This window comes from Podarcis erhardii, assembly GCF_964252035.2.
Source record: "Podarcis erhardii genome assembly, chromosome: 8".
NCBI classification, from domain to species: Eukaryota; Metazoa; Chordata; class Lepidosauria; order Squamata; family Lacertidae; genus Podarcis; species Podarcis erhardii.
Genome location: NC_138499.1, coordinates 81,735,924 through 81,751,062, shown reverse-complemented (window position 1 = coordinate 81,751,062; position 15,139 = coordinate 81,735,924). Strand labels below are relative to the sequence as shown.

The 15,139-nt window shown below is 41.1% G+C and overlaps 1 protein-coding gene across 1 annotated transcript in view; it reads right to left on the bottom strand.

Moving 5' to 3' along the window:
- GABBR2 (gamma-aminobutyric acid type B receptor subunit 2) overlaps window positions 1-15,139 on the bottom strand; it is a 301,965-nt gene that overhangs the window by 91,018 nt on the left and 195,808 nt on the right. The window contains exons 9-11 of the mRNA XM_081872653.1: window positions 11,621-11,701; window positions 8,568-8,718; window positions 6,508-6,640 (exon numbers count right to left, since the gene is read on the bottom strand). Coding sequence (XP_081728779.1) covers window positions 6,508-6,640; window positions 8,568-8,718; window positions 11,621-11,701 — 365 coding nt within the window. The remainder of the gene's footprint in view (window positions 1-6,507; window positions 6,641-8,567; window positions 8,719-11,620; window positions 11,702-15,139) is intronic.

Sequence of the window (15,139 nt, the reverse complement as noted above, 5' to 3'; positions counted from 1 at the left end):
TGTATACAACCCAGTGTTATCTAACCCAAGATCAGCTCAGTCAAAGTTAAGCCAGCGTTTGCTGTAACTCCCCAGAAGGGAGCATTCCAGGGATGTGGTGGGGCAGGACTAGAGAGCAGAGATTAGGCACCCCTTCAACTATGTCATGTGACCTGACAACCTAACATTATTTTAAATACTTCTTTTCCCTCTTCCAGGCTTAGGAAGACCAGGAGTAGCAGCCCCACTGCTGAATGGGGTTTGGATTTGGTGTAACTGTGCCCTGGCTTAACTTACACCCGGCTTACTTCGCACCAGCTTTTGGTGCATAAGAGCGCTCCCTCAACTTCTAATGATTTCAAAGAGATTTGTAAATGGCAGGCCTTTACAAAGATAAAATGAAATGGTGGTAAAGAAGAATTATACGAGAGAGAGAGAGAGAGAGAGAGAGAGAGAGAGCGATTTAGACAAGGGGAAGAAAAAGGAAGGACGGAAATCTAAAGCAATGAAAAATTGTATCCTTTTTTGTCCTAGAGATTTTGAATGTGGGACAGTGTGTTCAGCTGACAATGTTGATGATGCCGTTTAAAAACACACACAAAAAAACCCCCTCTGCATCATTAGCATTTATGCTGCAGTTTTTGTATTCCACTTTTCACAAGGCAAATCACCACAGGCAACTCTATTGTTCCAAGTAGAAAAACTAGGCATCAGACAAATATTAGAATTAAACAGTAAGAGTCAGACATAAGCACGATCTTAACTGGGTTAATAAAAACAAACTCTTCAATAATGAGAAAGGGGTGTCTTCACCAAAGCCAACATTATGCATCCACGTATTTTAAACCTGGCTGAAATATTTATTTCTACATGATTTACTTAGGCGTTTACAGTCTCAACATTTCTTTCCCCTTTGAATTTGGCCTATACTATTGTAATTGCAAAATACAATACTGTATTAAAATTAAGAATCGGGGTTATAAAACACTGCTTCTTTCTTTGTGCTTAAAATAACTGTAAAGTGTCTGGAAGTGAATTCCAAACATCACAATTGGTGCCTAAAGAGGGTGGGGGGAAAGAAAAGAAGCCAGGAAGTCATGTGGCAGAAACAATATTTAACCTTACAAACAGCAAAACCATCCCCAATGTGTTTCCCTGCAAAAGTAAGTCGCCTACTCTGTTCATTGGGGCTTATTCCCAAGTAAGTGCACGTAGACTGCAGCCTCAATAGATCAATTTCATCTCACATACCAGAGCTCCTTATTAATAACTAAGTTATGATCACAATATCATTGGAAGAAAGAAAACAATTTATTGAGTGTACCTCGGAGGAGATATGCACATCCCCATCTGGGACATCTGGTTGTTAATAATGACTAACTGGATGCAACTAGAGTTTCACTGGGCGCTCTGTTATTTGGCAACTTCAGTTCAATCCGGTGATTTTGAAAACAGTATCCTATTTAGAAATCTCTTCTTACTCCAAAGCTATAACCCTGCATCCAATTAAAAGCTCAATTACAGCAGTGTGTTGAGATACTGGATTTGGGACATTTGCCTGTTGAATCAGCCTTGTCATTCCTTCCAGAATCTGCCATGTTTTTGACACATGGCCTAAGAGTAGATTGCATTACAAACTGGTGAGTTGGTGATAGTGAGGATGTAAGAATTTGCAATGACACAGCAAAATGTCAAACTGTGTACACATAATGATGATGATGATGATGATGATGATATTTCTACCCTGCCCATGTGGCTGGGTTTGCCCAGCCACTCTGGGAGGCTTTCAGCAAAACATTAAAAAAAGAATAAAACTTTAAACATTAAAAACTTCCCTAAACAGGGCTGCTTTCAGATGTCTTCTAAAAGTCAGATAGTTGTTTATTTCCTTGAGATCTGATGGGAGGGCGTTCCACAGAGTGGGCACCACTACAGAGAAGGCCCTCTGCCTGGTTCCCTGTAACCTCACTTCTCGCAGTGAGGGAACCGCCAGAAGGCCCTCGGCGCTGGACCTCAGTGAATGATGGGGGTGGAGACGCTCCTTTAGGTATACTGGGTTGAGGCCGTTTAGGGCTTTAAAGGTCAGCACCAACACTTTGAATTGTGCTCAGAAACGTACTCAAAGACCATTCCTAATCCAACAGGATTAAATAAGCCATGAAAGGTACATTTTTTCACCTTTGGTGGACGTGCCCAAGGATTAAGGCTTTCTGGGAAATGATATATAATGAAATGAAAAAGGTATTTAAGTATACCTTTCTGAAGAAACCAGAGGCCTTTCTCCTGGGCATGGTCGGCCAATTGGTGTCAAAAAAGGATAGAACTTTCTTTATGTATGCCACAACAGCAGCAAGAATACTTATTGCAAAGTATTGGAAGACACAAGATCTACCCACTCTGGAAGAATGGCAGATGAAAGTAATAGACTATATGGAATTGGCGGAAATGACTGGCAGAATCCGGGACCAGGGAGAAGAGTCGGTGGAAGAAGACTGGAAGAAATTTAAAGATTATTTGCAGAAATATTGTAAAATTAATGAAAGTTAAAATGATGTTGGATTGAAACAAAGCGGTTTTAGCAACAAGGTTAAAATGAATTTGTAAAAATAGATTGATAACAGATGAAAATATAAAGTTATAATGTGTTAACATATTGGATTAAGATCAAAACAAAGAGGGAAAGGATTTGCTGAACTAAATAATGTGAATTGGAATACAGAAAAGGGAGGTGTGAGGGAGTCAGGGAAATAAGTAAAGGAAGTATAAGGTATGAAAAGATGGATTTGTTTTTAAGTGTGTGTTTTTTCTCTTCTGTATTTTGCATTTTGAAATTTTCTCCTTGTATTTTTGTATTTTTTTATTTCATTTTCCTTTTTCTTTCTTTTATTCTTATTTCGTGTGTCATATATTATGTAACCCTTTTTGTTCTGTAAAACTTTAATAAATATATTTATAAATAAATAAATAAATAAATAAGCCATGAAAATTTGGTTGTCTCCTTATCTGCCTCAAGCATAAGTTGCTCCTGAGTTGACCATACAAGATAAGTTGCTCAGCTGGCATATATGCAGCACATGGTGGCTCCATGGCAGCAGCTACTTTTTCAACTAGAAGAGAAAGTTCTCTTCATCACGAGGATAGATGCTTTAGATTGGTCATTGCCATGCCAGGTTGAATGAACATCTGTCTCTTTCTCCTTGAATTATATCAGACCCTTAAGACAGAATTAAAACACTGATTTTCAAATGATAGCAATTGGGGTTGCTTAGAAGGAAACATGTTGTAATTTCCCAGTATATCATCCCTTGAACACAGGAGCCTCCTGAGTTGAGGGGAAGTAGCAGCAGGGCAGAAGACACACACAAAAGATGGGTATGACTACAATTCCATCTCTGGTTCTTGTTGCAGCAGTAAAGCCTGTTTAATTCACAAAGCTACTTCATTCCCTTCACTCCCAATGAGGCTCTGCCTGACTGGCGCAAAGGAAGCTTACACAATGCGAGAACCATCAACTCAAAGGTAGGCCACCAGTGATGGCAAGGAAGCAAAAAGAGTTTTATTGGGAATTCAATGGATGACCATACAAGATTAGCAGGCTCTTCTCCTTAATGCATGCCTGCTGTAATGTACATAGTTAAATTGATTACCCAACTGCAGCCTTAAAGTTTATAATCCAAGACAGAATACATTAACAATAACCACCGAATGCTTATTTATGAAGGATGTGAGGCTAAGCATGATACAGTAGAGGACAAAGACAAACAAATAAGCATTGTTGTGGGCATACTGCTGTTTTCCAGAGCTGTAGAAAGAGCACAGAATTGAGCTTCCTGGGGATCTCAAGTTTCATCTCAAAAGAGAAAAGAAAAGAACAAGCTTCTAGTACTTATATAACTGCAAAGATATGCACAAAAGCCAAATAAGATTTTAGTGGTTGGGCTATGTCTTCTGAGGAATGTTAAATGTTTTGTATTGTGCTGTTCAAACAGTGGAAGACCTGTACAAAGAAACCAAGTCGTCTTGTTATAATGATTGCCATTATAATCCTAGCTATACAGGGAGTTTTCAGCTGAGAGAGTCATAATATGACCAAATATCTCAAAAGACATTGCTTTGCAAAGGCAGATATATCAAGTGTCGTTCATGTACAGTGGTACCTTGGGTTACATACGCTTCAGGTTACATACGCTTCAGGTTACAGACTCTGCTAACCCAGAAATAGTACCTCGGGTTAAGAACTTTGCTTCAGGATGAGAACAGAAATCGTGCTCTGGTGGCGGGGCAGCAGCAGGAGGCCCCATTAGCTAAAGTAGTGCTTCAGGTTAAGAACAGTTTCAGGTTAAGAACGGACCTCCAGAACGAATTAAGTACTTAACCTGAGGTACCACTGTATAATCAACAGCAACCCTCTCCCCCCTCAAAAAAACAAACAACAACAACAACTTCTCCTTCAAGTACAGAACTAATATTAAAGTTAAGAAATTTTTTTAATGACCATTACCCAAAAGCAAGAGAATGCAAACTGGATATTCAGCAGCTACCATTTAACTATGCACCCAAACTAGAAGTTATAAAAACCATTACTTCAGTGTGCCATATTTAAAGCCCACAAATTATATTATATGAATATATGATATCTAATTTCCTCTCTCCTACCCACAAATATGAAGCATACTTAATATTTCCACATTCTCCTGATGATTAGGAAGGTGTCCTCTTTCAAATATGTAGAGTCCTCAGTTCCTTTTGGAATTTCATGCCACACTGAGTATAGGGTTGTGGTCATTGAGGGCATTAATTGCTTTATTTTGGCATTTGGATGCTAGCATCTCATAGGCACTTTAACTGTGCCAACTTTTAAACTTTGAACTTAATGTATTTCCCCCCACCGAATTGGTTTGAAAGATTTTATAAAAAGATACTTATGGCATATGTATACATTAAATTCAAGCATAGTTTGCTAATATATACTAACAGAGGAGCCATGGACTGAATATTCTGTCAATTTAGACAGTCTTCTCATATTTCCCATGCTTTTAAATGATGCCCTTCACTTTCCCTCCTCCACTTTGCTCCAGATCACTCAAGTCTCTAGATTATGTATGGCCTATGATATACTAATATCTTCCAGGATCCCCCCCCCCATAAGTAACTTAGGAAACATTCCTCAGGCAATGTTACCCCCACCATAAAAGGACTCTCAGTTTACTTAGACAAAGTGCAAAGTTTCAAGACATTATTTTGGTGTGGGAAGAAACCATGCCCCACAACTACTAAGTGATATGGCTCTATATTTAGCAAATTCTCCATTCCTCAACTCTGCTAAAATCACATTTTTCTTTACTTCTGTTGTCTGTCTTACAAGGGACCCATGAGTTCTGATTAGTGCTAGAGGCTGGCTTTTAGATTCATAAAAAGAAGAGGAGTCATTACTTCTTAAGACTCTGACAAAGAGTTATTTGAAACTTAAAAAGCTGGTCCACTGCTTTCAAGTTGGTCTTAACGCAGGTATTGTGGCTGAAATTTCAAGCTGTCGGCCATCTCCTCTTTCGACTGTAGGTTGATGTACAATATATTAGTAATGCTGAATTGACCAGTTGTCCTTAATTAGACACTGGTTACTGTAAAGTATTCAAATTTCAAAATGCAGCAATTATATTTGGTCTTAATGGTGGCTTATTTTAATAAGACAGATTTACTCAACAACATACTTTAGTCACACAATGGAGTCATACTCCAGATTTTCACCAAAATGCATTGATCTACCATATCAAGCCAGTGAGAGGACTAGGAGACAGGACATGGAGATAAAGACATACCCTGAACTTCTTATACCTCTGGGCCCATTATGTTCGCACACATCCTGAAACTAGGCCAGGTTGAAAGAGGTCAGAAAACGAAAGTCTGAAGCAAGCTTGTCAGGGTCACATCAGCTTTCTGCTCAATCAAATGTTTAACCAACTTCCCTTCCTCAATATGAGAAAGTTTGAGCAGAATGTGAGATTGCTTAGATCAGGGGTGTCCAAACTTTTTTCAAAGAGGGCCAGATTTGATGAAGTGAAGGGCCGTGAGGACCGACCAAATGGGCAACTTTTTTAAAGATTGAAGTTGAGCTTTTTAAATGATTTTACCCCAAATTTGTTGAGCTTTTTTTAGGATTGAGGCCAGATTAAACTGTCTGGCAGGCCGGATTAGGCCCCCAAAACAGACTTTGGACATGCCTAACTTAGATCATTGGAGAAAAGACCTGATCACCATCTTCTTGACACAGAATCCTTCCCTCCCTAAATACCACACCTAAACTTCAAAACTGTGAGTTTAAACATTCACTGAAAACTCATGCAAGTGCTCCATATATCTCAGTATTGTGGCTGACTGGCTCAAAAAGAATCCTGTTTCCTCCCAAGACCGAAAGCCTATTTTGTGCAGATTAACAGTACCAAAACCAGAGCATAGTACGTGGGATGCCTTGTGTCATGCAAAGCATGAACAACAGCATCTCTGTTAAAACGTTTCAGAGTGACTTACGGTACAAAGCGTCTCAAATGTCTTTTCAGAGACAAAAGATCCATCAAGGCCAAAAAGGAATATTGATGCATAGGAGAGCATCCCTCCAAGAATTATGAGGTTGTTCATGTAGGGACTGGACATCTTTATCAACCTGTGGACAGAAGACCAGAAGACAGTCATGAGAAAGCAACCCAAGACTTTGGGTTCCAAGACCTGTGTTGAGCCACTAGCCAGGTGTGAAACTTCTTGATAGTCAAGAAAACTATGACGCCAAGATTAGTCAGAAGTGCAAGATGGTAAGGCCCAAGGTCTATCCAGTTGCAGGTAGTTCCAAGGGTGGAATGGGTGATACAGGGGTATGACATCTGTATGTTTGTTGCAGTTACACTCATGACTACAACACGGTTCATGAATCGAGGGAGGATGTTAGGATTCTTACTCTGTGTTTGCAGTCATGAGATTGTTGTCTATCACATGACGGTGTATGTTTTCATTCCACAGAGTGGGAAGTGACAGAGACAGTGACAGAGTTTTTTTGTTACTGTGTTCCGTGAAGTGGGACTATTGTCCTTTGTTCTTTTTCTCTTTGCTGTCTGATGAGGAAGAGGAAGGAGCTAAGTCAGAATGCTCCGAGTGTATTATATGTAAATAAACGTAGTTTAGCCAACATACTGAGCTATTGAGTCTGTTACGCGAACCGCCAATACTCTGCAGGATCCTAAGCGTGCTACTGCCTTTTGGTGTCAGTTGCTGTGATGTTCGGACTGAAGAAAGCTTTTGAAGTTCCCGAACGATCGACCAGGAGGGAGAGAACATGCCAGTCGGGCATGTGTCTCTACCAGGGTCCTACACAAGTGTAGGACGATCCTAACAGATGCGGCAACAATGACCACCACTATGAAATCCAGTCCTGTAACACTCTATGTAGTTCATTTCATAGCTGTCTGGGTCAAGAAAGCTGGGAGGACAAAAACAGAATCAGGGTAGAGGAGATACCCTCCCCCAAAGGGAGATCAATGAGAACAAAAATGAACATAAATGCATTGTATTAAAGCTGAATATCAGCAAGAACATGAGAATACGTGTAACCCATAGTCACCAAATGTCAAATAAACAGTCACATGTAAACAAAATTAACCAGTTGTTTCTAAAAACTGTGTATGTTTTCAATTATTCATTTAGAAGACTTTATGTTCATTCATGGACTGGGAACTCAGGCTTATACACGGAGATTGAAATGTATGCCCCATGAGAAACAAATTTGGAAAAAGAAAATGATGTTGGTGGATGGAAAGACGCATGCACACACAAAATAAAATCAGAAAAGAAAAATACCAAGGGTTGGACAGCCCCTAAGTGATTTGCAGGTGCTAGGTGCACTGTTTCAGCACACCTGAATGGCTCTGTCTGGGTGAAACTTAAGAATGAACCATCTTAGGCAAGATAACTGAAGCAGCTTTATGTGCAGAATTGTAGAAATATGCAAATCTCTGTGCTGCTTTATAAATAAGTTTAGATGAGCATTATTATGGTTAAATGTCTTTGATCTCCTTCACTAAAGCAACTCCTTATGTTATACAGTGGTTTAATTAACTGGGGATTATGCTAATAATACACAGTGGAAAACACTAATTTTGATCTAACAGAATAAAAGGATTTAATAAAACGTTCCGACACAAAGATATTGTACAGTAACATCAATTAAGCAGAATTTTTAAAATAAAAAAATTAAAAATTGGGCATGATCCAAACAAAGGTAAGCGCTTCTATGATACATCAGTTTTGTAAGAAGAGATTTAAGTATGTGCTTAGTTCTTCCTCTGAAATCAAAAAGACATCCACTCCGATCAACTGCATGTTTACTTGAAAGTAAGTCCCGCAGAGTTCAGTTAGACAGCCTCCCCTGGAAATGCAATATACTGCAGTCTTAAGTAGTGAGTAACTTTGAATGGATCATTCCAATTAACTTTGTAAATACCGACCACGTGACCTCTTAATGACAATTGTCCTAATTAAAAGGACTCACAAGAGAGACAATGGAGAGGGGGAAGGGAACAGGGCAATATGTAGCTGCTTACTTCTGATTCCGGTTTTTGATGTTAAAGAACAAAAAAGCACTGGCCATTATCATTCCCAGGATCGTGAGTGCTGAAAGAATACTGTAAAGAGGCAGGGAGATCTTGCGAAGTTGCTTTTGGATGATTGTTCTGTCCTTAGGTGGTTCTTTCCCTGAAATGTCGGCAAGAAAAGAAAGAGTCATCATTATACCCTTGTGACAAATAAACCACAGCCAATAATAATAACAGCAAAACCAAACCCTATTGCCATTTGATTTCTATAAATTAATTTTACTGAGGTCCTTTAAAGTTACCTTTATCTACCAAAGTGATGTACTTGCAGGCTTTACAAAACAATATGAAGTATAGCAACACATATTCTGCTCCACATTACTTATGTGCAGAAAAGATACAGCTCAGCAGGACAGCAGGAGTATCACAACCTCGAATCCTTCAACTAGAGAAGGAACTAGTTCCTTCTAGTTCCTAGAGGCGGAACATGGGAAATATACGAAATACATGTATGTGCTCAACCACTGAGAAATGACCTAAATATTCTCGGTTGCTTGCGGACATATATGTATTTCATTTTTTAAATTATTCCAGAGAATGCCGACTGCCATGGCTTTTAAATAAAAACCTTACTCGGTAAAAGTCATGGTTCAAATGATTACTTTATTTAGTCCAGGGGTAGCCAACTCCCAAGAGACTGTGATCTACTCACAGAGTTTAAAAATGGCAGTGTTCTACCCCCTGTTTTGAGGGGTTCAGGTCCAATTGTTTGAGGTATTTTTGGGGAGGAGGAAAGCCCAGTTTTTTAGGAGTTCAGGGCAAAGATGTTGAGGTTTTCTTTGGGGAGACAAACTTGTTGAGCTTCTTTGGGGAGCCAGTGATCTACCAGTGATCTACCGGGAGTTCGCGATCTACCTGTTGGACGTGCCTGATTTAGTTTAAGGAAACAGTAGATAGCATGGATGAAATGACAGCGAAAGCTGTACATCATTTTTGCATGGTAGGGCCGGACCCTCAAAGGACAAATTTCAATGCCTGATGTATCATTAGTATTTAAATAGGAAAGAGGTTATGGCAGTATTGCTCCTCCCATAGTGCTGCTATAGCAGAAGAAGCTGCACACAATCTAGTTTCTGTGCAACCATCAGGAACCACACAGAAGCCTTCTCTCACAGGCTGGTGTTAGTTATAGCTGTCAACCGTCCCTTATTTGGTGGGAAACTCCCATATCCTAGCGCCGTTTCCCGCTGCTGTCCCGGATTGATGATGTCCCGTAAATTTCCTGGGTTTCAAAGGAAGCAGCTCCTCTCCCTCCCTCCCTGCCGGCCAGGGAGGAGGGAGGCTCCAACTGTGTTGCTTGGCTGCGTTGCTCACCCAATAAGGAGTCTACGAATGACTGGGGGGTGGAGCTTGCATGCCTTGTGCCAATCAAATCGGCTGCATTGTCTGGGGACTTGCCTTTGCTCAGCGCTTCCCAGCAGAGAAGTGATGGTGGTTTTCCTTGCTGCATCCCCCTTGCCGGGTTGCTGCGCTGTGGGAACCACCACTTGAGGCTTCGTTTGGCTGCTGGCTGACTAAAATCCCTTATTTTGGCTGCTGATCTTTTATTTTCGAGGCTGCTGGTCCCTTATTTTCAAATCTGTAAGTTGACAGCTATGGTGTTAGTGGCTAAAATGCTTTCCTGTGAACTAGGAGGGCACCAGTTCAAATCTGCTCTCTGCCATGGACTCAAGTGTGACATAGGCAACCCACTATTTTTTTGGTTTAAATTTTTTCCATCTGAAACGTGGGTGGATGGGTAAAATATTAACATACACCTGCCCTATGTGGGCAACCCTTTAAATATTGCTATATATTTTTTTCTGTCTACATCCCACCTTTCTCCCAGCCGGGACCCAAGGCAGCTCATAGAATGAATTAAAACAAACACAGCCTAAAACACACACAATCGATATAAATAATTAAGAATGAGACAAGTAACTCCCACTGAAACCAACACGGAAAACAACAAAAACTGTTTAAAAAGGAGCGGAGAGCACAAACACTTACTTTCAGGAAACTCTGCCCCAACAGACAACGAGTGGCCCGGGTTTGTCTGAACAAGGAAGGAAAGCAGAGGCGGCCAGACCTGCCTCCCCTGTTACCTGTGTCGTGTGGTGGGGCTGAGCTCAAAGTTGGGCAGGTCCTTTAGTCAGCCTGGACCCAAGCTGTATAGGGCTTTGTACATCATAACCAGGATATAACCAGCAAGATAATGTAAGTGAACTCTTTTAAATAATGAGTGTTTAATATAAATGTGCTTGTGAGTATACACCAGGCTTCCTCAGCCTCGGCCCTCCAGATGTTTTGGAACTACAATTCCCATCATCCCTGCCCACTGGTCCTGCTAGCTAGGGATCATGGGAGTTGTAGGCCAAAAAACATCTGGAGGGCCGAGGCTGAGGAAGCCTGGTATACACCTAACATCATGCCCCCTTGATGCTTCCCTTTACGGCTGATTAAACTAGCCCCCCTCCCTGCAGTGGGGGGAGATGAGAGTGGGGGGGGCGGAGCTCTGAGTCTGGTGAATGCATATTTTGCAAGAGTAATAGTTTATGCTTGCACCTTTTGTGATAAGGATTTTGAACCTAAGCACAAGTGCTACGCACAGATATGGATTTACTCAGCGTCTATTGGACTGGATTCTCTGAAAGTACCTAAGGGCTGGTTTGCTGGTTGCACAGAATGGGGTGGTAGATTCCGGACTGTACCACTTCAGCCTATAGGTGCTACAAATTTGAATGTTCCTTTACATAAGAAGCTCCCAGCATGCCTTTCTCTCATGGGGAGGCCTATGCCTGATGTACTAAAGAACTTTTCCTTTAAATGTGGGATCATTACAAAATATTCCACGCATACTAACCTGCAGTCTGAAGCGGCACAGTCTAAATACTACATTATTGAGCCGGTTTTACTCTGTGGCAGTAGTGAAACATTTCTGTTTGCTGCATTCCATGTGACATAAAAATTATACAGAAAGCTAGGGTATCATTCCTTCGCTCTCTTCAATATTCCTGCCTTACCGTGGAATTTGATGGTGTTGTTAATCATTTCCAGTGAATCAAGTATAGCATTATATTCTCCCACCTTCACTTCCTTTTTGTCTGTGGAGAAACAAACAAATGGGATTGTTTATGTCAGCTCACATATTCTTCATTTCTAATAGCTGCTATATTTACCTTTCTGTCTCTCGCATTGTTGCTGTACCTGCCATCGAGGTAGCATATGAAATGACTCAGAGACGCTAAATGGAGCTAGAGTTGTGGCAAAATTTTAAAGCAACGCTGGTAACAATATTGAGCAGTTACTGCAATTCAAAGAACTGCAAGCTTATACTGTATTACGCTACCCCCAATGTTATTTAAAATTCTTCTGGCTCTTAATTAATATTTCTTCAAGTCTCAGGGGAATGCTGACAAACTTGTCCTGAAAACCAATGGCTGGAGTGCACTCCAGAAGGAAACCCCAAAACAGTGTGGATATCATGGGGTTCCCAAACCATTACAAGAAAATTCAACATGTAAGCAAGCCAAGCAGTAGTCCTGACAACCATTTCAAATCTCCAAGAAGGGCTAAGCAAGCAAAGAGGCAGGATTCTAAAGTGATGGAGGAATAAAGAACAAGCAAAACCCCAAGAACAGCCTAAAGCTAAAGTAATAGGCCACCATCTGAAAAGCTCTAATGCAAGCCTATGTAGGCTTGCCAGGAATTGTCATCACAGCTAGTCAGGCAACAACTGTACTAAAACCACAAGGCACTAAAACTACATGGCTAAATTGATCTAGCCAAGGGTTTTGATCCTGACATCTAGTTCCTAAGCCACAGAACTAGGAACCTAGTTTACCTGGGATTTGTTCAGTGTGTATAAGTACTTCTGAGTGCATTGCTGGTGGTAAGGAAAAAGTATGTACAGTATATAAAGGAAAATTCCCTGGATGCCAAGATCCAGGTTTGGGGCAAGTACTCTGGTGTGAGTACCCCACCAGAGATTTAAAATCACGACATATGCAGCAAAGTAAAGCATGGAAATATAGGCTGTTAGCCCTCTAAAATATCTCCTTCTACATTTTCTTCCCCGGCATAGAAAAAGGGCTATGTTTGGTATGTTTAAAATGGTTTACTTACTCTCCAAAGGCCAGATTCATGCTTTCCATAGAACATCCAGAAAAGGTTGCACAAGCAGTGAAACTTGGCTTAGTTACAGTGGTGAATGTTCCTAAATTATTGGTATAGGAACTCAAAGAGAGGCTTGTTAGAGCCATGCAGTCTGAGCTTGGAGCAATCAGCTCAGACGTCTTTATACACTGAGCTTCTCAGGTAGACTGGGAGAAATCAGTAGTTCCTTCCAAGGTGAGGTAAGTCTGACGGGGCAACTTACTTTATGGTCTTAACCCCTTTCATGCAACAATTAGACTTAAACATGTTGGTTATATAAGGCACAAACATGACAAGACCTCCATATTCACAACTCTGTAAACCCCTGGTGACTAGAGCTTATTGTACTGTGCTGGAGGCCATTCCTGAAGGTTTGGAATACGGCATATCTAGCAACACTTTGAATCTGGATCACAGTGTTTATTGTCTATTTGCATGGTTGTAAGTTGCTTTTGGTCTAGGAATCTGCAGAATTCTTGTCGCCTCGTCAGATCTCAGTTCTTAATATTTTTAGTGGCACAGAACGTCTGTAGTGTGGATACAACATTCATTCCCAAGTATTCATGCTGGTGTGCAGTAAGAGAAAGGTGCTGTGATAATACATTTAATTGCTTAAATGGGTACAGTGAGCCCAAAGAATCCACCCACAAGGAAGGCTGCCTGTTGTGTCTTTGTGACTCTTAACTGCTCTTGCCTTGCCTTCTCCAAAATGACCTCAACAGGGTAAGTTCTGATACATTCTGTCACTTCCAGTGAGGCAGAATTACCCAGTGGAGGCTGCCCACTGCCCTTCTGGGTGAATCACTGCTCAGGGCATCACTTTCTCCAATGAAGAGGCATGCTCACAACAGTAAATTGTGCAGGTAAAATAGGGAGGCTGTACTTCGTTTTCATTTGGGGAGAGATAGCATTTATCAGTCTGTGAAGCAGCAGGACAGGAAGGGAGATTTAAGTTGAAAACAGGGGGGTTGGAGTCGCTGTCTGGCTGTCCAGAGCTCTTGCTGAGAGAAGCAGGAGTATAAACAAACAAGTGGGAACCTGTAACAAAATTTCACAGTCTCTGTATTCCAAACCCCTGATAGGAGTGCTTCTGTTTAGGACTTGAGTCTGAAACTGGGGTGTTATGTACTGAGGTGAATAGGATCCAAAATGCAGCAGTCTGATTGGTCCTAGAACAATAGGATCCAAAATGCAGCAGTCTGATTGGTCCTAGAACAATAGGATCCAAAATGCAGCAGTCTGATTGGTCCTAGAACAATAGGATTCAGAATGCAGCAGTCTGATTGGTCCTAGAACAATGCAGCAGTATGATTGGTCTGCAGGAGCCACCCAATCCAGCTCCAGATGGAAGTGAATCCCCAACCTGATTGGCCTACAGGAGAATTCCGGAATTAGCCAATCACGTGCAGCCCATTGTGTAAATAATGTATATAAAGCAGATACTTTGAGGGGACTTTCATTCCTCCTTAGCACTATGAGCTGAATAAAGAGCATGAAATCCACTCTTGACTCTGAGTACAGTGGTGCCACGCAAGATGAATGCCTCGCAAGATGAAAAACTCGCTAGACGAAAGAGTTTTCCGTTTTTTGAGTCGTTCCGCAAGACGAATTTCCCTATGGGCTTGCTTCGCAAGACGAAACATCTTGCGAGTTCTTGCGAGTTTGTTTCCTTTTTCTTAAAGCCGCTAAGCCGTTAATAGCTGCTAAGCTGCTAATAGCCGCTAAGCCGCTAATAGCCGTGCTTCGCAAGACAAAAAAAACGCAAGACGAAGAGACTCGCGGAACGGATTAATTTCGTCTTGCAAGGCACCACTGTATATTTCATGGGGCTTGCAAAGGATCTGAACATGGGCATTTGTTGCTATATAGATAAGGAGGGGTGCATACCATGAAGAGGGGGAAAAATTCACCTCTTGGTTCACTTCCCCGCTCCCTGGGACTCCAATTCTAACTCAATCTCTCCTCCTCTATTTCCCTTATTTTGGCATATCCCTATCTTGCTTCCGGAGTTATAGGCTATTATACTAGTAGATACTTCCTGTAAAGTTGCAGGGAATAATATATCAGCTGGGATTGTTATGCAACCAAGAACAAGAACAATTGCTGGTGGGAAATGTGGCAAATCAAGGTGCATGTAACAGCATCTGGAAGCTTTCAGCTCCTCTGCAGGGCTGTGAATTTTCCCTCAGGATAATTAAACTGAGGTTTAAAAAACCTTGGTGCTTTTATTCACACTGACTAAGAAACAAAATAGCTAAGTAACCTATAAATACTACTACAAAGGGAGAGAGATAAAATGTATGATAAAATTGGGTAAAAATTGCACTTCCTACCTGCCAGACAACTGATAAGAAGAGCTAAAAATATCAGTGAGACATCTGTGGCCA